This window comes from Aulonocara sp. 'chitande type north' Nkhata Bay, linkage group LG17 (assembly GCF_057382095.1).
Source record: "Aulonocara sp. 'chitande type north' Nkhata Bay isolate Kocher_YH1m ecotype deep benthic linkage group LG17, A_spYH_male_GT1.1, whole genome shotgun sequence".
Classification (NCBI taxonomy): Eukaryota; Metazoa; Chordata; class Actinopteri; order Cichliformes; family Cichlidae; genus Aulonocara; species Aulonocara sp. 'chitande type north' Nkhata Bay.
In genome coordinates this window covers 7556966-7582230 of record NC_141360.1, presented here as the reverse complement: position 1 = coordinate 7582230, position 25265 = coordinate 7556966, and the positions used below count along the sequence as shown (strand labels likewise).

The following is a 25265-nucleotide window of genomic DNA, read 5'->3' as shown; positions in this document are numbered from 1 at the left end:
TTCTTGTAGATCTGTAAAATTTAGCTACAAGGCTGAATGGACGCATGAGGGCGGGGCTTTGGTAATCTTTCAGCTGATGGTTATGCAGTCTGCTATATTTCAGAACCAAGTTGGCAACAAAGACCATTTAAAATCAACTGTATAATTCCATGACTGCATGGGTGTCACTCTCCTGTAAACGTAACTCTTTGCAGACACAAGGTCTTCATGTAAACAGCAAGGAGAGACTCCCTTTTTAGGTCAGTGAAACATTTATTCCAGTCCCCCTCCCAAAAAACCCTCAGAAACAAAATAAAGCAAGGATATTAATGGATTCTGACGCATCTGTGACATCTGCAATTCTCTCCGCGGCTCTTCGCTGTAATACTATACGCCTTACCTTGAGCATTAGCTCAAGTGTGCCCAGCAATACATGCTGTCTAGATAAACCCCCAACCCTCCGCCCTCAACCACCACAATTATGTGGAAAAAAAGATGCGCTTACACGACATGACAGGGTGTGCAGCCTTGAAGGCAACATGATACTCATGCTGATGTGAGCTGTGTGTTTTACTGGGAGGCCATGATATACATTACAAAAAAGAAAAAAGCTCCAGTGGTATTAGGATGGACAGAAGCATAGCAATGGAAAACTAGATCTACTTCTACTGAATCGAGAAAAGGTTCCTGAGAAGAGATTTAATTTTCAGTATATAAGAAATTTGGGGCGTTTCTGAAGGTACTGTACCATGTTAGTGCATCTTAACATAGAGTCCTTGAATACTAGGCAGTTGTAGAGGATGAGTTACTCTACTTTAAATGACTCCCACCCCTTATTGGAGGATTTCAGCTTCTTCCTTTGGGACAGAGGTTTGCAGCCCCTAAATGCAGGCAAAGCTTGAAGAAACAGCTTTGTCCAAACTGCTATTTTGTTGTCGTTGTTGTTGTTGTAGCAAATGACACACATGTTTTTTTCTGTATTTTTTTAAAACTGTATTTATTTATTTACTGTACTTATTTCTCTGTTTATGACAGTGCTTTTATCTCCTTTTTGCCGTTTTATATCAGTATAGTGTTGTCTAGTTTTAGAAGCTGTGATTAGGACGTCTATTTAAATTTGTTGATTAAAGATCATAATTAGAGATCATAAGCTGCCTTTGATTTAGACATGTCTGATATTTTTGTAAAAACACAAAATAGTGTATATATATGAATATTTTCAAAAAATGCACAGAATGCTCTGTGAGTTCATGACATCATCATAACTGATTTACTGAGCAGCTGAGTTAGAACTTGTCACTCACACACTGAGAAGCACTCACAAACTTTCTGTTTCTAAACAATTTGTTCACTTTTTATCTCAGTCATGCCTGAAAAGACATCAGGTAACTTTTTCCATCGCTTTCGAGATTTGATTCAGAGAAAACGCACAGGTGGAGATGTAAGTAACTAAACATACTCATTCTTGACTTCTCTGCTGTTCAAATGTAAACGTTTCGGAGAGATGTGTTATATTTTGCTGCTTTGCACAGTGTAATTTTTGTGTAAGTCACTGTAGACAGAGCCTACGGTGGCCCCTAGAGACAAAGCACGTACAAACTCCAAAACACTTGCAAAATCCAAAACACTTGCAAATTCCAAAACACGTACAAACTCCAAAACACTTGCAAACTAAAAAACACATGCAAATTCCAAAACACGTACAAATTCCAAAACACGTACAAATTCCAAAACACTTGCAAACTAAAAAACACATGCAAATTCCAAAACACTTGCAAACTCCAAAACACATGCAAATTCCAAAACACTTCCAAACTCCAAAACACATGCAAATTCCAAAACACGTACAAATTCCAAAACACGTACAAATTCCAAAACACTTGCAAAATCCAAAACACTTGCAAAATCCAAAACACTTGCAAACTCAAAAACACGTACAAATTCCAAAACACGTACAAATTCCAAAACACGTACAAATTCCAAAACACTTGCAAAATCCAAAACACTTGCAAACTCAAAAACACATGCAAATTCCAAAACACGTACAAATTCCAAAACACGTACAAATTCCAAAACACATGCAAATTCCAAAACACAACGGAAGTGCTCCAGGACGCTAGGGGCAGTGTTGAGCTTTTGTTACCTAGTAACTACACAAGCCAGGAAGTACCAATGACCGGATTTGGGGTTTGCAGCCTTGTCACTACCCGATCCGTACCGGAAACCCGATCGGTACCCCGCATGCGCGAAAGGTTTCTACTTCCGGTCGTAGCGTTTTACGATAGTTATGGGTCAGAGTATCTGTTAAGATGTTAAGAATAACAAGTATATCTTAAAATGTTTGCAATAATGAAGCATTTCAGTACAATGTAGACAAAAACGAAAAATAAAAAGAAAGTTACGGATCAGGACTCTCCGATCCTTACTGCGCATGTGTAAAGTCTGACCGTACAAATCGGGTCTACCCGATCCGTACCGCGCATGTGCAGATGTTTTCTTCTTCTTCTGTTCGTTTAATGGCAGTTTACTCCCCAGTGTACGAGGATACCGCCACCTGCTGACCGAGCGAATAAACCCTATTATAAACTGATTTATCGTCATTACAAACGTGTGTTAAATCTGATTTAGCGATAGTCGAGTGTGTTTATGCTTGTCTGTGAGGAGAGGATTGTTGGAATAGTGATGATGATGTGCGCTATCACTGTCAATTGTCAGTAAACACTTCATCTGGCTGATGAATCTACACGTGAGATATTACAAAGTCTGCATTATTAACTCTGTAATTAGGCGCCATTCTTCTTATTTTACGGCGCTGTTGCTCAATCGGGGGACGCTCTCTGTTGAGGAGAAAAGCATGAATTTCTTTGTATACGGATTATCCATTGTTTAAATGTCCCGGGCAGTCGAAAAGAAGGCAGAGCTGTTGAGAAATGCTAGGAGCTAACTGGGCGCTAACCGCATCATTCAAATATATTGAATGTCGCAAAGAGAGGAAGTGACGTAAGATTTGCGCATGCGGGGTACCGATCGGGTTTCCGGTACGGATCGGGTAGTGACAAGCCTTAAAGGCCGCATTTTAAGGCCGATTACGTCACAGCGACAAGAGAAGGCTTTCCCAATTCAAAGGCTGCTCGAAATGCGGCCCTCAAATGCGTCCATAATTTCCCTGAATTTTAAGGATGGGTCGGTGTAGCCTTCATGGCCCAACATATCCCAGACTTCATAGTGCGGTGGTGGTGTGGATAATTTTGCCGAAAAAAAACGGTGGAAGCGGAGCGGAGGAAGAGTAAACTTTCAGAAGTAAGTACTGAATATTATGTCACTTATTTATGCGCAAATATTTTTTTAATGAAGAACATTAAACCATTATTGTTGGCCACATGTCGGGAAAGTTATGTGACATTAGTCATGTCTGTACTTTCAGAATTAACTTGGTTTTAAAGCCTTTACTTTAAAAAAAAATATATATAGTCGACCTTAATCTTACAGAGATTGTGATGATTTTGTGGATAATTAAAGTCAGTCATATATCCACAAACACAACAAGCTGAAAGTCAGTGATGCTGCTCGGTTTGCAGTCCTGAATATCACAGCACAAGGAAGATTCACTGCACTGTTAATGTTAGCTATGTTATATTGCTGCCTCTGTTCGGTGGTGTCAAGCCAAACGGACTTTAACGTGTGTTTGAACGAGCTGACGGTTCACTTGTTAAGCTGAAAGAAAGATGCTTTAATCACAGGAGTCACACATGTGTCCACTGCACCATCTGGGAACTCTTCTTGTTTCGTAATCAGAATCAGAATCGTGTTTATTGGCCAAGTATATGTGCAGACACATACAGGGAATTTGGTTCCGGTAGATGGTGGCTCTCAAGCACAGCAATGTAAATCACACACACACACACACACACACACACACACACACGTGTCTATATATACACATTACACATACATACATAATAACACAAACACTAAATCCTCCTTCTTTTGTGCTGTTTTGTAGCAGTGTATACACCTGAGACTTTCACCTGTCTGTCCTGCACTCGCTCTCTGTTTCTTTCTCTCTGATTGTGGAATAAAAGTATGAACATGTGTTTATAAGTCACACTTGTGTTTGAATCCTGCAGCTTATCACACATTTGATTTCCATGTGTGACAACTGCAAGTGTCCAGAGTGAGGACAGACTGAGGGACCCACTGCTGCACATCATCTGTGAGGCTTTGCACCCCTGATGATCCACCAGGACAAACTCAGCAGTGTGTGAGGAAGAGGAGGAGGAAGAGCCAGCAGCAGCTGACAGATGGAGAGAATAGACAGACTGTTCCCTGTTTGTGAAGGACTGCTAGAAACGTTTAAAATAACTAATTGTCTGTCCTGAATCAGTCTTATTAGGTAATGTTCAAATAATTTTATCATTCCAGTGTTTTCAGTGTGGGAGAAAGTACTCAGGGCATTCAAGTTACACACTATGAAAGGCAGCAACAAGTGTAATATTCAGAAACCTAAAGTATGTATCAGCAGCAGAATGGACCTAAAAATAAATGTTTGTTCCAGTTCTATGAAGCTTTGAGTATTTTGGATCAGTAGCACTGCTGTGTTTGTTGCATCATATTGCTGTAATTGTTTATATGCTTTATATATTCTGAGGTAAGTTGATCTATAGTGTTACATCATATTCTATAAAGATGTTATGTGTTTGTAGACTTTCTGCCCAGTTTGACCCATTTAGCAGAAGCCAGCCTGTTTAAGGCTCTGATATCTATTCTGTATGACTTAAAGCAGTTATGACATGGTCTGATTTTCTCACCCAATAAAGGAATATTTCATATATCAGTCTACTCTTCATTTTATCAGAAACAGTTATCACAGCTTGTACATTTTCTTTTTATAAATATATGTAAGCAATGAGCCAAATTTAGTAATGCCAACGTGAAGGAACAACATTTGTCTCTTATATATGATATACCTATATATGCACTGTCAAAGATACTTGTCTTTGAGTTAGAGCTGGGCGATATGAGATTTTTTCATATCACGATATGTTTTTTTCATTTCAGGCGATAACGATATCTATCACGATATAAGCCAAATAACTATATTTGTAAGATTTAAATGTGCCGTTGCTCACAAGTAAAATGTGAAATAATCAGCAGCTTGTTTTTATTTAAATATTTATTTCCCATAATAAGTTCAACAGGGTAGATGTACTTAAGGAACATGAGACTTTTTCAGATAAATAAAGGCAAATATTGCAAACTACACAAAAGGCAGCCGCTAAAGCGTTTAAGTTTCAAAATAGAACAAACGAAACAGACTAAATTGTCAATTCCACTTAGAAACAAAATATTAATTCTAAAAATAAATCTTAGTTTGTTTTACAGAAGAACAGACAAAACTGACTAATGTAACACTTATGTGCGTGTCTCAAATACTCCCAGATCAAAACAAGAGTATGTCACCCAATTTTGACACCAAAGAGCTCAAAGATTTGGACCAGTAGGTTCGGCTACGTACAGGAGAGGCGAACTGAATGAGACTCAGACAACCGCGAGTTTTGAAAAATAGCCGGAATTGTATTTTTCTTTTCAATTAGAAATAACAGGACATTATGACAAACACACAAAACACTTACAAATGAAATTATTCCCTTTCGGTACCGGTACTCTCTCAATAATACCTTTTGGCAAAATCACAGTGATCACTCGATGAAAACAAAACAAAAAAAAAGAAATCTTACCTGGGTGCACCCTTTCTAGAGGTACAGTTCACATCTAACAATGAACCACAATGTCAATCATCAGCATATAAATGTTAACACTTATTTGCATTTTCACAGACTTCGTTTACGAATAGCAACAGTTAATCAGCTGGAGGGTTATTTCCGACCGCTCACACTCACTTTTGTCCACATTCATGGAATGTACAGAGTCCGTAAAACGTGTCCTTAAAACAACCCGCCCGTGAGTCCAGGGGGATGTGTGTGAAAAAGGGGGACTACGAGTACAAAATGGCGTGGTGTGTCTCTGTTTTGTTGCATCTGGCCTACCACACTCTGATGTGCAGGACAGAACAAAGTCATTTGGTCCTTCAACGGGGTTGGCTCGCCATCAATCTCAGGATCCGTTGGAATGCACCAGGAAGATACAAACCAAAGAAACAAAAAAACAAAACCAAACAAAAGAAAAAACCTGACCTGTCAACGACAGTGTCATGGGACATATTGAGTTCCTCATAAAAATCACAATTCACACATTCACTTCAACTGCTGGGTTTCAGTAAATTGAACAAAGTTTCCTACAGAACATTCCTAAACAATTATCATTAAACACTGGAACATTTTACTTGCAAGGCATTCATGAAACACAGATAAATAATGAACAAGTAAAACACTTTGCTCACCGATCTCAGAATTAGAAAGACGGAGCAGCGCGAGATGGCGCACGACCGATGAAATGGCGTCGTCTCTAACTCCCGACCTTTCTCGACTAAGCAATGTAAAAAGAACCAGCTAATTACTCATCTTAGCAATATACATACAGTAAAACAATCTTTCGTAAACGGCGAGTGCTAGCTCTCCGTCCATATTACTCTTTTTTTCATACCTCGTCTCAGTAAATCGCTGTGTCTCGTTTCCTCACTAGCTTGCTCATGGAAAGTTCGCGAGCGGAAGAGAGAAAAGAAAAATCTGTGTCCTCCTAGGCAGGGGCGGCAGGCGGAGCCTGTACCACATTTCAGCAGCTCATTGGCCTAGAGTAGCACGTGTCTAAACCAGAACAGTTAACTCCTTAACTGCTGCACCTATGGTTTATTCATTACAAATGAAGTGTGCTGCTTAGATTAATGATTCTTTTATTCTGGTGTATTCTAGTTAAGCCATACTCAAATATGGGTTACACCCTCCCCACTTGATGGTATGCACGTCCCTGTGCATCCAAATGGTTAGACTGCATAGAGCTTGAAATGGCTTCGTTTAGGCTATTAAATACTGCATTAACAACATACAGTAAGGGGTTACCTAAGGTAGAATACTGCAACCTTTCTGGTGTCTGACGTGACCTTTGAGATCGACGAAGAACGTCATGTTCTTCCCGAGAGCTGTTCTGTGAACCAAATGAACTGGGCTGCTCAGTTATGACTCTTTCTTGGTCATTAGGACGCTCTAGCATAGTCCCATCCACTTCGGGCAGGCCTTGCTCACTAGGTTGCTGGGTCCTTTCCACAGGATTTTCAACTTGAACGTTGGTTTCCCGCAAACTAGGCTCAGGTAAGTCCACATGTTCGGGTAAGTTCTCAGTTGCAGTTTCAGGTAAGTTCACAACTTCAGTTTCCTCAATTTCCTCTGATTGTCTGTCACGTTCGGTGGGGTTGTCACGTTCGGTGGGGTTGTCACGTTCGGCGGGGTTGTCACGTTCGGCTTCACCATAAGCTGGAAATTGTCTTTGCACACTTTCAGTGCGGGGCACAACGAGAGTTGGCTTGACAGAGCTGGTAATGGAGATTGGTATCCAGGTAGGTACTGGTAAATACTCGGAGTCGAGGTCGTCGTCGTCGTCCTGAACAACAGTTTGCCTTGTGTTCCGCCGAGCCTGGGGCTTTTTGGGACTGTTTTCAGTTGACTCTGTGACCGGTATGAAGCTACAAGGAAGGAGCAGGTCTCTGTGCAACGTTCGGACTGGTCTTTCTTTCGCTTCCGGTTTGACCGTATAGACTGGTAGTTCGCCTGCTCTTCTCAGAACTACGTACACATCATCTTCCCATCTGTCTGCCAACTTATGCTTTCCCCTCAGTTTAACATTATGCACGAGAACCCTGTCACCCACGTTGAGAGTTGAGTCAACCACTTGCTTGTCAAAGCGAGTTTTATTGCGCTCAGCATTCTTTTGTGCGTTTGAGGTTGCGATCTTAAAACTCTCCTCCAACCTATGTTTTAGATCACTGACGTACTGGGAGTGTGACTTCTTCTGAGCATTCACAGGCAACCCAAATACTAGATCAATGGGAAGCCTTGGTTGTCTCCCAAACATCAGCACATAAGGCGAATAGCCCGTCACATCATTCTTGGTACAATTATATGCATGTACTAGAGGTTTTACATACTCTTTCCAATGCAACTTCTCATTGTCATTCAAGGTACCAAGCATTTGGAGAAGTGTTCTGTTGAACCTCTCAACTGGATTGGCTCTGGGGTGGTATGGCGTTGTGTGTATCTTTTTCATGCCAATAATTTCGCAGAGTTGTTTTATTGTCTTCGATTCGAAATCGGGGCCTTGATCACTTAAAAGTCTCTCTGGGACACCATAATGAACAATGAAGTTCTCCCAGAGGGCCTTTGCAACAGTGCGCGCTCGTTGGTTGGGTGTAGGGACAGCTACTGCGAACTTAGTGAAGTGATCAGTCATAACTAATACATCCTTAGTGTTAGACTGATCTGGCTCAATAGATAGATAATCTATACAGACCAGTTCAAGGGGCCTGCTTGTCTTGATGTTCATGAGGGGAGCTGCCCTCTCTGGCCTACACTTCCAGCGAACACACCGTTCACACGTGTTGATCATTTTTTCAACTGACGTCTGCATTTTTGGCCAGTAAAACCGAGTTCTGACCAGGTCAATAGTGCGGTCAGTTCCTAGGTGGCCCATGTTACTGTGGAGGTGTTGGAAGACTACTGACCTCAACTCCTCGGGTAACACGAGTTGAAAGGAGATGTCTGGACCGGTTTGCCTCTTTCGGTAAAGAACTCCATTCTGCAGTTCAAGACGACAGAGCTCACGCAGCAACAAGGGAAGCTCAGGTAGTTCTGCTCTAAGACTGGGAGGTGGGGTCTGACCAGTTTCTAACAGAGTGACTATAGCATCGAGAGCTGGGTCTAGCCTCTGTTTCTGTCTGAGCTCATCCTCTGCCATAGGCGGGGGAAGAGGAGAACCATTCAACAGCTCCCCTGCAAAGCTATCAGGGACAGCTGTAGCATGTAAGGCTAAGGACTCAACTAAAGCCAAACCTGGGCAAGTGAATGACCCTGAATCCAGGCCTGCAGAATTAACTGAATGCCTTTCGCAGATGGCCTGTACAACCTCCCTAGAAACCATTTCTTTGTCATCGCCACTGAGGTGAGTGAGGGCGAATTGCCGGATCCTTTCACTTTCCTTCTGTGAGACAGGATCATCACCTGGGCTACCATGGGGACGACGAGACAGTGCATCCGCGTCTACGTTTTGTTTGCCAGCCCTGTACTGGAGTTGGAATGAAAAAGTAGACAAGGCTGAGAGCCAACGGTAACTCGTTGCATCCAGCTTCGCTGACGTTAGGATGTACGTTAACGGATTACTGTCTGTCACTACTGTGAATTCTGTACCATATAGGTAGTCTGAGAACTTTTCGGTGACAGCCCACTTAAGGGCCAAGAACTCCAGCTTGTGGGCTGGATATCTCATCTCACTTCTTGAAAGTCCTCTGCTAGCAAAGGCTATGGCCCTCAACCGTCCATCCTGGAGTTGGTACAGAGCGGCACCAAGGCCAATGGTACTAGCATCCGTATGGAGGATATATGGGAGTCTGGGGTCGGCAAAGCCCAACACTGGGGCTGAGGTTAGCCTACCAATGACTTGTTCAAAAGCCTCTTGACACTTTTGAGTCCACCTGTCACCAAATAGCTCTTTCGGGCTATGGTACATGGAGCTTTGTTGCTTCGTGGGTCTTTTCTTTCCTTTTCTCAATGGTGGGTAACCAGCGGTTAACTCATTCAACGGCCTTACAATATTAGAAAAACCCTGGATGAATCGCCGGTAGTACCCAGCAAAGCCCAAAAATGACCTTAACTCTTTAAGGTTGGTGGGGACGGGCCAACTCGTGAGGGCTTTGATCTTCTCTGCATCAGTCTCGACTCCACGCTCTGACACCACGTGGCCGAGATACTTAACAGAGGTTTGGAAAAATTTACACTTCTCGGGTGCTAATTTTAACCCAAACTCTTTCAGCCGCAACAGGACCTTCTTCAGGCGTTGCTCGTGTTCTTCAAGAGATGATGAAAAGATGATGAGGTCATCAATAAAGACAAGGACCTCCTTAAGATTCATCGGACCCATACACCGCTCCATGAGCCTTTGAAAAGTGGAGGGTGCGTTGGTGATCCCTTGGGGCATCCTATTGAATTCCCAAAATCCTAAGGGACATACGAAGGCTGTTTTCTGCTTGTCTGACTCTGACATCTCAATCTGATAATATCCCGACTTGAGATCTAGGACCGAGAACCATTTCGACCCTGCTAGAGCGGAAAAAGCCTCTTCCAGATTCGGGAGTGCATATGCATCTTTGATGGTTTGGAGGTTTAACCTCCGATAGTCAATGCACAAGCGAACTGAACCATCTTTCTTTTTGACTACTACGATTGGGGAAGCGAATGGTGATTCAGATTCCCGTATCACTCCCACATCGAGCAGTTCCCGCAGGTGCTTCCTCACGGCCTCCACATCGTGTGGATGTATTGGTCGGGGTCTGGACTTGAATGGGGTTTCATCACTAAGCTTGATGTGATGTTGCACCTTCTCTGTGTGTCCAAAATCCAATGCATGCTGTGAAAACACTCCAGGCATTGAATTTAGCAACTTTGTGACACGATTTCTCCATTCATCAGGTAGGTCATTTCCAAAGTCGAAACTGATTTCTTCAGGTTGAGAAGAATTTCCTGAGTGGTCTGAAGAGTTTGACATCTTCTCTGTCTGTTCTTTACATATGACTCTGGTCACAGCATTAATGTCAGCTAGCACACGGCCTGACGGGACAACAATGTCGTGATCGGTTTCATTTTTCACTACAACCGGCAGCTTACAAGGCCGCTTGGCTGGCAGGTTGACAAGACCAGTTAACACAAGCAAACCACTGGGCAAGGGAAAATCTGATGACGATTCGACAACTGCACATTTCTCATTAATGGAGTTGGGAATGTACACCGAAGCTTCTAAAACTGCCGTCTGCCCTGCCGCCACCACAGCTTGCTCTTTACCCGTTAACTTTGCACACCTAAGGCTGCAATTGCTAGCGGCTTTTCGACGTACTCCAAGGATTTTGAGGAGCGCTCTGAAACCATGGGGGACGGGCTGAAAGTTCGCACTGGACTCATGGAAGTCAGCATAAAGGGCATCTAAGGTATTTGTACCTATCAAGATCTGTTCTCGCGCCTCGGCTCGCAGAGGGGGGATAACTAATGCTAGGGTATTAACACTAATATCCGAACCCACAAAGTTCTTGAGAAAGGTGATTGAGAGTTCTACATAACCTAGGTAAGGGACGGATTGGCCGTTTGCACACTCTACATCCAGGAGATCGCCCAACGGGTTTATAGGCAAGTCTGAGAGATGCTTCTCATAAAAACTCTGAGGCACGGTTGTCACTTGTGACCCTGTATCAAGAAGACAGTTCGTTTCTCTGCCAGCGATAATGACAGTAGCAGAAGTTTTGGTTCCGACCAAACCCTTTGGAAGGTGTATAGACGGCGCTTTTGACTGAACTTCCCTTGAAAAGGCACGTTGAGGCTTGGGACGAGAATTGTCTCCGGCAGCCCCCACTTGTCCCACACTGGAGGCTGGGATTAGTTTAAAGGCGGCTCATCACTGGCCCTAGTTGATGCTTCCCAACTAGATTGCCTTTCTCTCAGCTGTTTTCGCTTCATGGCCACTAAGGATGGATTTGGTTCGCTTTCACATGACGAGGCAATATGACCGTCCTCACCACAGTGAAAGCAATACCAAGGACGCGGCTTTGCATTGGCTTTTGCAAAGTTCTGTGCGGTCGAAGCCTTCCTTTTCGTGGGGTAGACTTCGACTTTGGCATTAACTGTGTGGCACTCTGACTTTGAGTGCTTGGGCTGATTCTGCTTTTGGCTTTCTATTTTCCAACTGTTAAGTTGTGCACTCAAATCAGCAATTTGTTTCTTTAACACATTGAGGTTGGATTCACAGCTACTTGCTGTTTGTACATTTGACATGGCCCGGTGCTTTGGATTGCTAGGGCCAGGTTTGCTCTGACCAAGATGTTGTCTCATACGATGGACTTTTGAGGCTTGCTTGTCCTCTTCCGTGCGTAGGAGCAAGAGTAGCTCAGAGAACGAAGGTGGGCTCTCTTTTCTTTGTCCTAGCTGGAGGTCGCTGATGAGACTGTCCTCCCAACAGCCACGAAGGAATTGCTTTAACAATTGCTTGTCAAAATCCGACACATTGACACCTCCACGTCGCATTGCTTTGGTCAAACAGACATGTAACCTTTGCAAATAGGCTGATGGTCTTTCTCCTTCATTCTGAAGTGTGTTCATGAATCGCGCATAGAGCTCGTCGCCATCTTCGACGGCTCCAAACGCAGAATCGAGTACTCTCAGGTACTCAGAGGGTCTAGCATTTGGACCTAAATGCTTAGTGACGTCTGTGGCAGGCGACAGAAGACTGTCAAGGATCCTCTGTGTGCAGTTCAAATCAGAAACGGCTGGATCACTCATGAGGACTTCAACACTTGTGCGCCAGGTGTCGTAATCAGCTTCACTGTTAGGGCGAGGAATGCGCCCAGAGAAAGCTCTAATCCTACTCGGCATGGGCGAGTGTGAAGAAACTTCACTACTGCGCACCACATGTTCAACTACCACCCGCCGGACATTGGGCGGGTTAAGCTCAAGTGTGGGATGGAACTGGGTCGGTGAGTCAGGATCGATCAGGTTTTGATTTGAGGTTGGAATCGAATCCGTAGACTGTGAAAAATCAGCAGCAGGTTGACTGGGGGAATGGTCACCCTGTGCATGCAAACTTGTCTCGCCTCTGTCAACAGGGGGAGAAACTGTAGGCTGAGGAGATAGGGGGGGCACGTTTAAGTTAGCCAGTCCCTCTTTGAGCATGTTTTCTAGTGAATGGCCACTAAGATTGGCCATTTCAGACAGTTGTCTCATGTATGCTCTTGTGACATTCCTCGCATTCGCTGCATACGCCTCAGTTAAACTCCTAATTTCAAACGTGACTTCAGGCTGAGCAGAGCTTTGAATAGTCTGCGGCAAAAGAGGATTCAAAGTATCCATTGCACTGGCATGATTGAACTCAGCTATCATCTGCCTGTGAAACTCAGAATGCGGATCATCTATACGGATGTGGCGGTTAACTGAACCGTGTTTCCCCAGGTAAATAGCTACTTCTTCATCGAGGTCGCTGTTAGTAAGCCCTTTTATGATTACTGCGTTTGGGATTTTAATTGCCTCTTTAAGTACTACGTCCATTCTGTCAAACTAGGTTTTGATTGTTTCTTATCGTTGTAATACTTAATAAGATGAGTCTCATGCAGTTTCACAATAACTCCTGGCTGCTGGCCAACTTGTAACACTTATGTGCGTGTCTCAAATACTCCCAGATCAAAACAAGAGTATGTCACCCAATTTTGACACCAAAGAGCTCAAAGATTTGGACCAGTAGGTTCGGCTACGTACAGGAGAGGCGAACTGAATGAGACTCAGACAACCGCGAGTTTTGAAAAATAGCCGGAATTGTATTTTTCTTTTCAATTAGAAATAACAGGACATTATGACAAACACACAAAACACTTACAAATGAAATTATTCCCTTTCGGTACCGGTACTCTCTCAATAATACCTTTTGGCAAAATCACAGTGATCACTCGATGAAAACAAAACAAAAAAAAAGAAATCTTACCTGGGTGCACCCTTTCTAGAGGTACAGTTCACATCTAACAATGAACCACAATGTCAATCATCAGCATATAAATGTTAACACTTATTTGCATTTTCACAGACTTCGTTTACGAATAGCAACAGTTAATCAGCTGGAGGGTTATTTCCGACCGCTCACACTCACTTTTGTCCACATTCATGGAATGTACAGAGTCCGTAAAACGTGTCCTTAAAACAACCCGCCCGTGAGTCCAGGGGGATGTGTGTGAAAAAGGGGGACTACGAGTACAAAATGGCGTGGTGTGTCTCTGTTTTGTTGCATCTGGCCTACCACACTCTGATGTGCAGGACAGAACAAAGTCATTTGGTCCTTCAACGGGGTTGGCTCGCCATCAATCTCAGGATCCGTTGGAATGCACCAGGAAGATACAAACCAAAGAAACAAAAAAACAAAACCAAACAAAAGAAAAAACCTGACCTGTCAACGACAGTGTCATGGGACATATTGAGTTCCTCATAAAAATCACAATTCACACATTCACTTCAACTGCTGGGTTTCAGTAAATTGAACAAAGTTTCCTACAGAACATTCCTAAACAATTATCATTAAACACTGGAACATTTTACTTGCAAGGCATTCATGAAACACAGATAAATAATGAACAAGTAAAACACTTTGCTCACCGATCTCAGAATTAGAAAGACGGAGCAGCGCGAGATGGCGCACGACCGATGAAATGGCGTCGTCTCTAACTCCCGACCTTTCTCGACTAAGCAATGTAAAAAGAACCAGCTAATTACTCATCTTAGCAATATACATACAGTAAAACAATCTTTCGTAAACGGCGAGTGCTAGCTCTCCGTCCATATTACTCTTTTTTTCATACCTCGTCTCAGTAAATCGCTGTGTCTCGTTTCCTCACTAGCTTGCTCATGGAAAGTTCGCGAGCGGAAGAGAGAAAAGAAAAATCTGTGTCCTCCTAGGCAGGGGCGGCAGGCGGAGCCTGTACCACATTTCAGCAGCTCATTGGCCTAGAGTAGCACGTGTCTAAACCAGAACAGTTAACTCCTTAACTGCTGCACCTATGGTTTATTCATTACAAATGAAGTGTGCTGCTTAGATTAATGATTCTTTTATTCTGGTGTATTCTAGTTAAGCCATACTCAAATATGGGTTACACCAACTTTTGTCAATATCAAATAAACTGAGAACTAAAAGGAAATTCTCAATCTCTCCTTGTTGTATAGCTTAGCTTTTCAAACAGTTTTAACAGTTACTTTAGTCTGACAAAAGCCGAATGACGAATTAGCGCTTCCAGTCAGAGACACGTACACGGGTATTTTTGAAAACGGAGATTTTCCTTTTTCGTTTTAAAAAATAATCCCGTCCACACATAAAGGCAGAAATGAAGGAAAACGCTGCTATGAACATGCCAAAGCAGCAGGTGGCGCTAGATTCCTAACCGTGCAGAAATATTGGCCAATCAGAAGTCTAGAAGCCTCGGTGGGGAAAAGTAAACAAAGCTGGGGCATAGAAGCAGAACCGAGTCGTATGTGTGGAGGGACAGTAACTGTGTGTATATGTAAGCATTTAAACACTGCAGAGAGTAGAATTAACAGTAACAGTATTGTAGAAATTCATTTCACCGAAACAATAACGTGGCGCACAGTGTGACGCATGCACCAGTTTATTGTATTTCCAGACTTGCTTTCGGCACAATTTGCAATGCACGCTACTCTGTTTTTTGTCAGACTTGAAATAGCCGAAATACCTTCACACTACGGAACTTCTATGGCTCTTCCGTTCGACAATCTCTCGGCATTGGAACCATCATCTGTTTTCTCTTCGGTCACGCTCGGTTGATTTTTCTAGTCGGCACACTCATTTCCTCCATTACGCGCTGGCTCCATTACCTGCTGGCTGCTTCCCAAACAAACACACGTGCGGCTTGGCACTTGTGCTGTACGTAACAAGTCATGCGACGTGACGCTGCGGCTGTGATTGGTTCGGCTCTGTGCTACTTAATTTGGATTGGCTGACCTTTTTTTTTTTTTTTTTTTAAGAGGACAAGAGCGGCGAGGTCTATCGCGATAGCTTAATTTCTCTATCGAGTAAAAGTTATATCGCGATACATATCGTTATCGTTCTATCGCCCAGCTCTACTTTGAGTGAAGATTTAAGGTGATAAGACATATAAATAACTGCAACTTGAATCTGTACTGAAGCTCAGTATTTGACACAGAGTTCATGTTCACTGCTGTAATAGCTAATAATGATTAATATAATAACTATAATATTGGCCATATTATATTTACATTACCAAAGTGATATGACTTTAGTCTCATGAACAACATCAGCTAATTCTTATTTACTAATTAATCTTGAAATAACTGTTCAGTACAGAAATGAAGCCCAAAAATCATGTTTTACTGTCCTGTGGTCTCAGCCTCAGATACTTATCAAATCACACAAAGCTCTTGTAGAAACAAACAAACAAATGAACAAAATATGTTCTCCCTCATTTCTGTCAAACCAAGTTGTATGACACGTTTCCAGCGGTTAGTATCATGGTTGCTAGGCAACCTGGGAAGCGCGACGGAGACTAGACCGTCCCATACAGACAAACTTGCCGTTTATTTTGCAAATCGAGCTCAACACTGCCCCTAGTGTCCTGGAGCACTTCCGTTGTGTTTTGGAATTTGCATGTGTTTTGGATTTTGCAAGTGTTTTGGAATTTGTACGTGTTTTGGAATTTGCATGTGTTTTGGAATTTGTACGTGTTTTGGAATTTGTACGTGTTTTGGAATTTGTACGTGTTTTGGAATTTGTACGTGTTTTGGAATTTGCATGTGTTTTTTAGTTTGCAAGTGTTTTGGATTTTGCAAGTGTTTTGGAGTTTGTACGTGTTTTGGAGTTTGCATGTGTTTTGGAATTTGCAAGTGTTTTGGAGTTTGCAAGTGTTTTGGAGTTTGTACGTGTTTTGGAGTTTGCATGTGTTTTGGAATTTGCATGTGTTTTGGAGTTTGCATGTGTTTTGGAGTTTGCAAGTGTTTTGGAGTTTGCAAGTGTTTTGGAGTTTGTATGTGCTTTGTCTCTAGGGGCCACCGTACAGAGCAACTGTCAGCGCTTCACCACAGAGTCCAGGATCCTGGACTTTCACAAAGCTCTGAGCAGTAAGAGAAATGTGTTCTTTCAACAGGCAGACACATCGCATATCGCACAGAGACCCAGAGATTATGCTGTGCGACTCCCACCTTTACCTAAGCAATGCGCAGGCTCTCCACAGAGAGTCCAGAGAAGCAGGAACTTAAGTCCCTGGTTGGATGACCCCTTTTGGAATCAGGAGGACCCTAAAAGAAGTCCGTGTAGCCTCAGCTCTGTAGACACACACACACCAAGTGAGCTGAGGGCCATTCCTCTCATTGACAGTCCTGTTGAGATGACACCGCTCACTCCAGTTCCTCCACCTCCTCGAGCAGCTTGTCCATCACAATTGCCTGTTTTCTCTGCTAAACATTTAGGAGCAGGTCAGTTCAAAGGTGATGCTTTTCTTTAGTGGTTACACCTGCTGTTAATCAGTTAGTTTAGATTTTAAAATTTGACACTGTAGATTATCTATTTTAATGCTAAATTACACATATTCTTGCTGTCCATTCATTTTATATGCTTTTTTGTAGAAAAAAAAAATCAGGAAGAAAAATGTCTATTGTTGTTTTTTTTAGTAAGATGTCAATTTGTAGTTATTTATTTATTTTTTGTCTAAACAGACACGAAGGTCATTCGTGGAATAAGAGTCTTGACAGTAAAAGACAAATTTGGGCCTATTTTGGAAAAACTGCAGCATTTCCAGGATGGGATTGTAACCTCACCTGGACACACAGTACCAACCAAAACATTTACTGCAGTAAAGCCTATGACTCCAAAACCTCCAACAGTTCCCATACCGCAAAAACGAGGACCTCGGCTTGGGACGCTGCTGCGCCGTGCAAAAGTCGTCCCTATAGACGGTAAGTGGTTTTCCTCAGTAACTGTAGAAGATGCTGAATAATCAAACTTTAAATTAAGAGATTTTTTAAAAAGATTTTAATGAACAATTAATCACTGCATCATGTACAATGCTTCAAATTAGAAGAAATTACATTTTCTCTTTACTAACCTCGTTGATTATCAGACAAGAAAGCAGACAGTCAGTGCAGTCAGAATAATCCAAGAGAGGGCAGGGTCAAACTCCCGCCTCTAGCTACACCTGTAGAGAGCCTGTCCCACAGCTTTAGTCTGCTGTCTTCAGACGACTGGTAAGAAGCGTAGTAAGGAGACATTAAATACTGCACAGAAACAGTGCTGCATAATGTGGCTGTGTTATTTGTGGTGTTCCTGAAGTCGTGTTCAATGTTGTGTTGTGTAAATACAGGATTAAGAAAAGACAGGGGTTGCAAACTATTCAGTCTCTGGCAAAGCACCACTCGGACATCCTGAAGACTAAACTGCATGAAGTGTGTCTGGTCCTCACTGAGGAGGTATTGCACACTTTATGTTTCTTATATGTGTTTCATGCAGCTAGTTTCCCTTCAAGTGCATACTACAGCCTCAACTGATGATTTTCACTCACATTTTAGGTGAAAAACCAACGCTCAGCAGTAGCCTGTGAGGCCATACATACCATCGATGAGCTCTACATTCAGCTCCAGAAAACAATGGACCCAGAAGTTGAAACAACAGGCCGAGCTCTATTGCTGAAGCTTGCACAGACCAACAACAACTTTCTTCATCAGGAGGTCAATCTGGCACTTGATGCCATGGTGGAAAATTGCAGCCATGGACGGATTCTGAGCGCTCTGTTTAACACAGGACTGACGTAAGAGGAGAGAAGAAGCTGTAGTGATTTTATTAGAAGACATGAAAGAGAGATGATGTTCACTGAGTTGTGTGTCTAATATTGTCCTTGCTCAGCCATCGCTGTGTCGCAGTGAGGAATAGCACAGCTCAACACCTGCACCAGCTGGCTGACAAAGTTGGAGCAGCCGTCATCCTGAAAGCAGGAAGCTTCACTGAAAGGTTTCTAATTGCTGCCTCTAGAATGGCAGGGGATGCTGCACCTGAAGCCAGGTGGGTACTTTTAAATGGGTTTGAAGTGCATCAATGTTTTATTTTCTGTGAGTTTACACAATTAATGACAACTGTAATCTTCCACAGGTACCATGGGCGAACAATCATCAAGAAACTGACCCTTCACAAGGACTTTATGAATTTGTGGATGAAGATTGTCCCTGAAAAAGACAGGCGTCCTGTGGAGAAGAGCCTGAAAAAGGCTAATAATTACAGGCAGCAGGTCAGCATTCAGACTAGGCTCTCCTCTCCAGCAGGGCCTGGGATCCCCAGATGTGACAATGCAAGTCCTGACGAGTACAGAGGAGAAGAGCTACAGTAGCAGCAGCACTCTGAGGCTAAGCTGGGAAAGTGGTTGGAGGTTCAACCATCATGACCACAGACAGTCCCAGTCGCTCTGCAGGAGTAAACTTCTCCATCTTCAGGACTACAAACTATTTCTCTGAAGGACAATATTATTTAGATTTACATTAATTATTATTACATCATTCTTATTATTACATTATTTGTATTATTTCATTATTATTATCACATTTTTAAGATCCTGAATGGACAATGAATGAATAAATCCCTTTTTTTTTCATGTGAATTAAAATGGCACTTTGGTTGGCACATATACAGTTTCTGTTTTTCTGTCAACAAATATTAATACATTCTTAGTTCTCTTGTTTTCGTTTTTAACCCATGATTTTGCATTTTTATCAGGATTCAAAGTCATTTTTATAACATAAAGAAATATTAAATAAATACTAGAAAGTGAAAATTTCAGAAGAAATTTTAAGTGTGTCTATGCTAATCAGTGTAGTTTAGAATAGAATAGAATAGAATTCAACTTTATTGTCATTGCACAGGTACAGGGCAACGAAATGCAGTTGGCATCCATTCAGAAGTGCTTTAGTGATATAGATATATTACAATATATATTAGCAATAATATAGATATGTAAGTATATTACAGAAATGGGTCTATTATGGAATGTTATAATGTACACGGTATGAAGTATGTTGTGAATATTCTATAACTATAAGTATGTACAGGCTGTAGTGAGTACAAGCTATGTACAGGCTATGAACAGGATATAAATATGAAAAACTATACAGAATATGAAATAAATAACTTTACAGAAATAATGGGAACTATGCAAGTTGTAAACAGTTGTAGGATTAAAAATTATCGAATGTACAGGTTTGCCATTCATACGGCTACAGAGAGCAAAACTCAGCAGAGCAGCCATTCTCCACCATGAACTATGGTAAAAACAAACACCGCTCGCACCTCACAGATGACAGCTTACAGTTTTGTGTAAAGATGAGGTGACTTCGTACAGCCCCGATTTGCAGACGCTGTGCACAGAGGTTCATGAGCAGAAGTCCCATTGTACCACGGCAGACCCGACAATGTTTGCATGAACACGCTTTGAAGCATTACGTTATGGACCACTTTTCACACATGGTTGGTGTACCCACACAGCCGGCTGTAGCTTTTCAACTCACAGCCCAACACACACCAAAAAAAAAAACAGCCGAGAGAGCACAGACTTTACGCCCGTGGGTCCACCTCCCCTGCAGCGGCACTGCAGACCACGCCCTGCCACACACATCAAACACGTAAAATAAATATTTATGCACTTTTGCATTCACTTTTTGTTTTTTGTTATTTTTACACAGTGTTCTGAATGATTAACAATGGTCTACAGCCAATCTTGTGTATTAGTATACAAACTTTGGTTGTAAGATTCAGATAACTATTTAATAAAAGGTAAATATTTTATATGAGAGCAAGAAAGAAAAGTATATCTTTGTGTCCCCCTTTCCCTGTTAATGCCCCACCTGGCCCCCTGGCAAAAGCTTTGCTAGATCCGCCCCTGCACAGTTACCAGCTGTCAGCTACACAAAAAAAGGAGCTTGGTGTTATTTGTCTCTCAGAAACAGTTGATAACTTTCCTTCAACTCATTCATGTCACCTAAAAGGTAAACCTGTTTCTCCATCACCAGTTCAGCTCTGATGACTCAGTAAGGACATCTCATGGTTAGGACCAGCCCTTTTTTTTACAGCTGTGGCTCCAGCAAACATCAGCTGATACTAGAAATTAAAATCAAATGAATTCTAACAACAGCTGATCAAGCTTAAACGTGCTGCTGTTGTTTAGCGCAATAAACAAACAAGAGAAAAGCCGATCATTGATCAGTTTCATGATTGAAGTTTCAACAGGCGAGAGAATGACAGGGGAGGCTGTCATAACGTTCAACATCAGTAACTTAGCGTGTACACAGCTGTCGTGCTAGCTAGCACGCAGAACGAGTTATTGTAACTGTCAGCACAAGGAAAATAAACTACACCTAAACTCGGTTTATATCTGACCCAAATAGAGTGCAGTTCATAACTTCTTACCTGAAATTCAGTTCACCTCACGCTCTGACCGACAGCCGCCTGCTTCTCCTGCCTTCGGTTTCCCTTATCCACGATTGAGCTCCGTTAGCCACCACTGGTCGATCGGCGGCCGCCTCGCCGCCTCATATGTCTCTTTCCCCACATACAGTGGGGCAAAAAAGTATTTAGTCAGCCACCGATTGTGCAAGTTCCCCCACCTAAAATGATGACAGAGGTCAGTAATTTGCACCAGAGGTACACTTCAACTGTGAGAGACAGAATGTGAAAAAAAAATCCATGAATTCACATGGTAGGATTTGTAAAGAATTTATTCGTAAATCAGGGTGGAAAATAAGTATTTGGTCAATAACAAAAATACAACTCAATACTTTGTAACATAACCTTTGTTGGCAATAACAGAGGTCAAACGTTTACTATAGGTCTTTACCAGGTTTGCACACACAGTAGCTGGTATTTTGGCCCATTCCTCCATGCAGATCTTCTCGGGAGCAGTGATGTTTTGGGGCTGTCGCCGAGCAACACGGACTTTCAATTCCCGCCACAGATTTTCTATGGGGTTGAGGTCTGGAGACTGGCTAGGCCACTCCAGGACTTTCAAATGCTTCTTACGGAGCCACTCCTTTGTTGCCCGGGCGGTGTGTTTTGGATCATTGTCATGTTGGGAGACCCAGCCTCGTTTCATCTTCAAAGTTGTCACTGATGGAAGGAGGTTTTGGCTCAAAATCTCACGATACATGGCCCCATTCATTCTGTCCTTAACACGGATCAGTCGTCCTGTCCCCTTGGCAGAAAAACAGCCCCATAGCATGATGTTTCCACCCCCATGCTTCACAGTAGGTATGGTGTTCTTGGGATGCAACTCAGTATTCGTCTTCCTCCAAACACGACGAGTTGAGTTTATACCAAAAAGTTCTACTTTGGTTTCATCTGACCACATGACACTCTCCCAATCCTCTGCTGTATCATCCATGTGCTCTCTGGCAAACTTCAGACGGGCCTGGACATGCACTGGCTTCAGCAGCGGAACACGTCTGGCACTGCGGGATTTGATTCCCTGCCGTTGTAGTGTGTTACTGATGGTGACCTTTGTTACTTTGGTCCCAGCTCTCTGCAGGTCATTCACCAGGTCCCCCCGTGTGGTTCTGGGATCTTTGCTCACCGTTCTCATGATCATTTTGACCCCACGGGATGAGATCTTGCGTGGAGCCCCAGATCGAGGGAGATTATCAGTGGTCTTGTATGTCTTCCATTTTCTGATGATTGCTCCCACAGTTGATTTTTTCACACCAAGCTGCTTGCCTATTGTAGATTCAGTCTTCCCAGTCTGGTGCAGGTCTACAATACTTTTCCTGGTGTCCTTCGAAAGCTCTTTGGTCTTGGCCATGGCGGAGTTTGGAGTCTGACTGTTTGAGGCTGTGGACAGGTGTCTTTTATACAGATGATGAGTTCAAACAGGTGCCATTCATACAGGTAACGAGTGGGGGACAGAAAAGCTTCTTACAGAAGACGTTACAGGTCTGTGAGAGCCAGAGATTTCCCTTGTTTGAGGTGACCAAATACTTATTTTCCACCCTGATTTACGAATAAATTCTTTACAAATCTTACCATGTGAATTCATGGATTTTTTTTTCACATTCTGTCTCTCACAGTTGAAGTGTACCTCTGGTGCAAATTACTGACCTCTGTCATCATTTTAAGTGGGGGAACTTGCACAATCGGTGGCTGACTAAATACTTTTTTGCCCCACTGTATGAGGGGAAAGAGACATACACCGGTGGCTAGCTGCCCTCTGTTGTAGCTCCGCGTTAGCCACCACCCAACAACTCAGTTATTTTTCCCACATCGACCAGCATCATCGGCCCATATAAACGAAATATAAGTCAACTGAAACACAGACTGTTTGCGAGCGATCAGGGTGGGGGGTGGGGGGGTGAAAGGAGTTAGAGCCGCCTCACTGTAAGCGAAGCCCGGGTGCTTTTTAGCTAAGGGTCGCTAGCCGCGCTAGCTAGCTAGCAGCAACACGTAAGAGAACTTGCTAATATGGGATGTCTTGATAAAACGAGCAGCTATTTGAAGTTTACACACCTACATTCTCACCTGAAAATATCTTTAAAGTTTATTTTGTGACCTAGAAACACTAATAAAAAACATATATAAAACGAAGAGGTAGCCGCCATTGTTTTACTCGGCAGAATTGTGGGATATGGAGTTTTCCACCAAGCGGAAAAATAATAATAAGAATAAGAATAATAAAGCCGACGAATAGTAATAAGTGTGCCTCTTGGCATAGGCACACTTAAAAAGATTAATTAAGTGAGAGGACCAAGGATAAGGAGAAGTGTAAGGGAAGGGTGTGGAAAAAGAGACAGTGAGAAATAAACAGGAGGGAGGTGGTGGGCTGCAGTTGAACATTCCTGAACCTGCTGAGCTCTGATGACGGATCTGATGCTTTGTCTGAGACAGGTCGTTTCCACACACACTCAAGCCAGTAACCCCGGCATGCCGTGACATATCCCTAATGACACACAGAGGGCTGTGCCAGTGTTTTGACTCCTTCTGCAGTCTGTTTGCATGCCAAACGACAGCCTCTTTACAGTCATTACACAATAGCGTGATGATGCACTTAGTGTCCACTTCAAAATCGTGAAGTTTACAGTGTTTAATTTTTGCGTTGATATTACATGTAAAAAGTGTTCTATATCTGCAGAAATAAACGGTAATCTGCAGGATTACCAGGAAGGCCCTCCGTCATTTATTCCCCACCCTGAGTGCCATCTGCTGTGACTGTAACGCTCCCTACCTTAGGCTTGTATGCAGTCGCGAGCATGGACATCTCAACGTTCTGGCCGCGGACGGGTTTGGGTTGGCGCGTCACGGGAGGCCTGGAGGACTTCTGGTTGTTGCGGCACACGCAGATGAAGAAGAAGAGCAACGCGATGGCTAAGGGGATTACCACGCTGGGAACCAGGATGTACAAGATCTCAATGCCAGACTCCTTATGGTCTAAACAGATGGGACATCGAGAGAGGGGAATCATGTCATTTCACACGTCACACATGTGTCACAAAGGCAACATCGCAAACTACGATTTAAAACTAGCGTCTCACCACAGAGGGGTATGTCGCAGAGCTCCATTCTGACCCCCTCATCTAGTGTGAAGCACCAGGGGGCCTCGTGTTTGTTCCCTGGGTTGCGGCAGTACGAGTGTCCTCCGTTAAGCTCCGGGTAGCGCACAGCCTGGTAGTTGTGGCTGTGAGGATACTGGGAGTTCCACGGCTGACACTGACGCCCTGACTTGGTTATGCTTACCGTCCCTCTGTAGTCTACCCCACTGTTGTTATAACATTTGTGATCTGGTGGAATATAACAGACAATGATGTTTTAGCAGCGTCAACACAGTAAATCATTACAATTGCCACATGAACATGTCTCACTCTTGTTAATAGGCTCTGTCATAGGGATCCCGATCCTCAGACAGTTGGCGGCCTCGGGGCTGTCGGAAGTAGCCAGGTCATCGCAGTTTGGCAGTTTCAGTCTCTTCAGTATTATCGGGTTGGAGCGGGCGATGATGTACTCGGTTTTACACAAGTCGTTCTCCAGGATCTCGCATTCGTCCTTACAGAGGTCACGGGGTTTGTCGGACCCCGAGCTGCGGTCGCACGTTGGGAAGGCAAAGTGGCAGAGGGAAGGGATGGCGAACTGCGAGCAGCGGTCAGACAAATGGTTGGACGTCCCGATCATGGTGAAGGCCGCTGGGAATGAGAGGATTCAATTTCAGTTGCTTGAAAGTTTCTAAATAACGAAGAATTAGGAGACTGAATAAAAACAGAGAATTTCATACTTTAAATGCACGACTCGCGCACAGCGATGCTGTTCACTTATTGCAAACATGTGCATTGCTGCGGCTGTCATTATCACTACGGCGACTACGATGAAGAGGAGACGCGAATAAAAAGCGGCCAAGTGAACCTGACAACCATCCAAATGTTTCTCCAGCACATGTTGCTTGAGTAAAAAGGAACATAAAGATCAGTAAGTGTGACATTAAATTCAAGATGCTGAATCTGGACTCTGATATGATTTACAGTCCTACTGTTGGCCTGTTACGACTCTGTGGCGCCATAAATCTCAAT

General features: G+C 43.1%; 2 protein-coding genes across 2 annotated transcripts in view; one reads left to right on the top strand and one right to left on the bottom strand.

The window, feature by feature from the left end:
- LOC147309591 (inactive tyrosine-protein kinase transmembrane receptor ROR1-like) overlaps positions 1 to 25265 on the bottom strand; it is a 155896-nt gene that overhangs the window by 7027 nt on the left and 123604 nt on the right. The window contains exons 6-8 of the mRNA XM_086270481.1: positions 24567 to 24884; positions 24240 to 24485; positions 23933 to 24135 (exon numbers count right to left, since the gene is read on the bottom strand). Coding sequence (XP_086126607.1) covers positions 23933 to 24135; positions 24240 to 24485; positions 24567 to 24884 — 767 coding nt within the window. The remainder of the gene's footprint in view (positions 1 to 23932; positions 24136 to 24239; positions 24486 to 24566; positions 24885 to 25265) is intronic.
- LOC147309592 (TOG array regulator of axonemal microtubules protein 1-like) lies at positions 1323 to 19346 on the top strand. The gene is made up of 8 exons (XM_086270482.1): positions 1323 to 1420; positions 16835 to 17162; positions 17403 to 17642; positions 17807 to 17930; positions 18047 to 18152; positions 18252 to 18490; positions 18586 to 18741; positions 18829 to 19346. Exons 1-8 carry the CDS (start codon positions 1346 to 1348, stop codon positions 19061 to 19063), a joined length of 1503 nt encoding a protein of 500 aa, XP_086126608.1. The 5' UTR covers positions 1323 to 1345; the 3' UTR covers positions 19064 to 19346.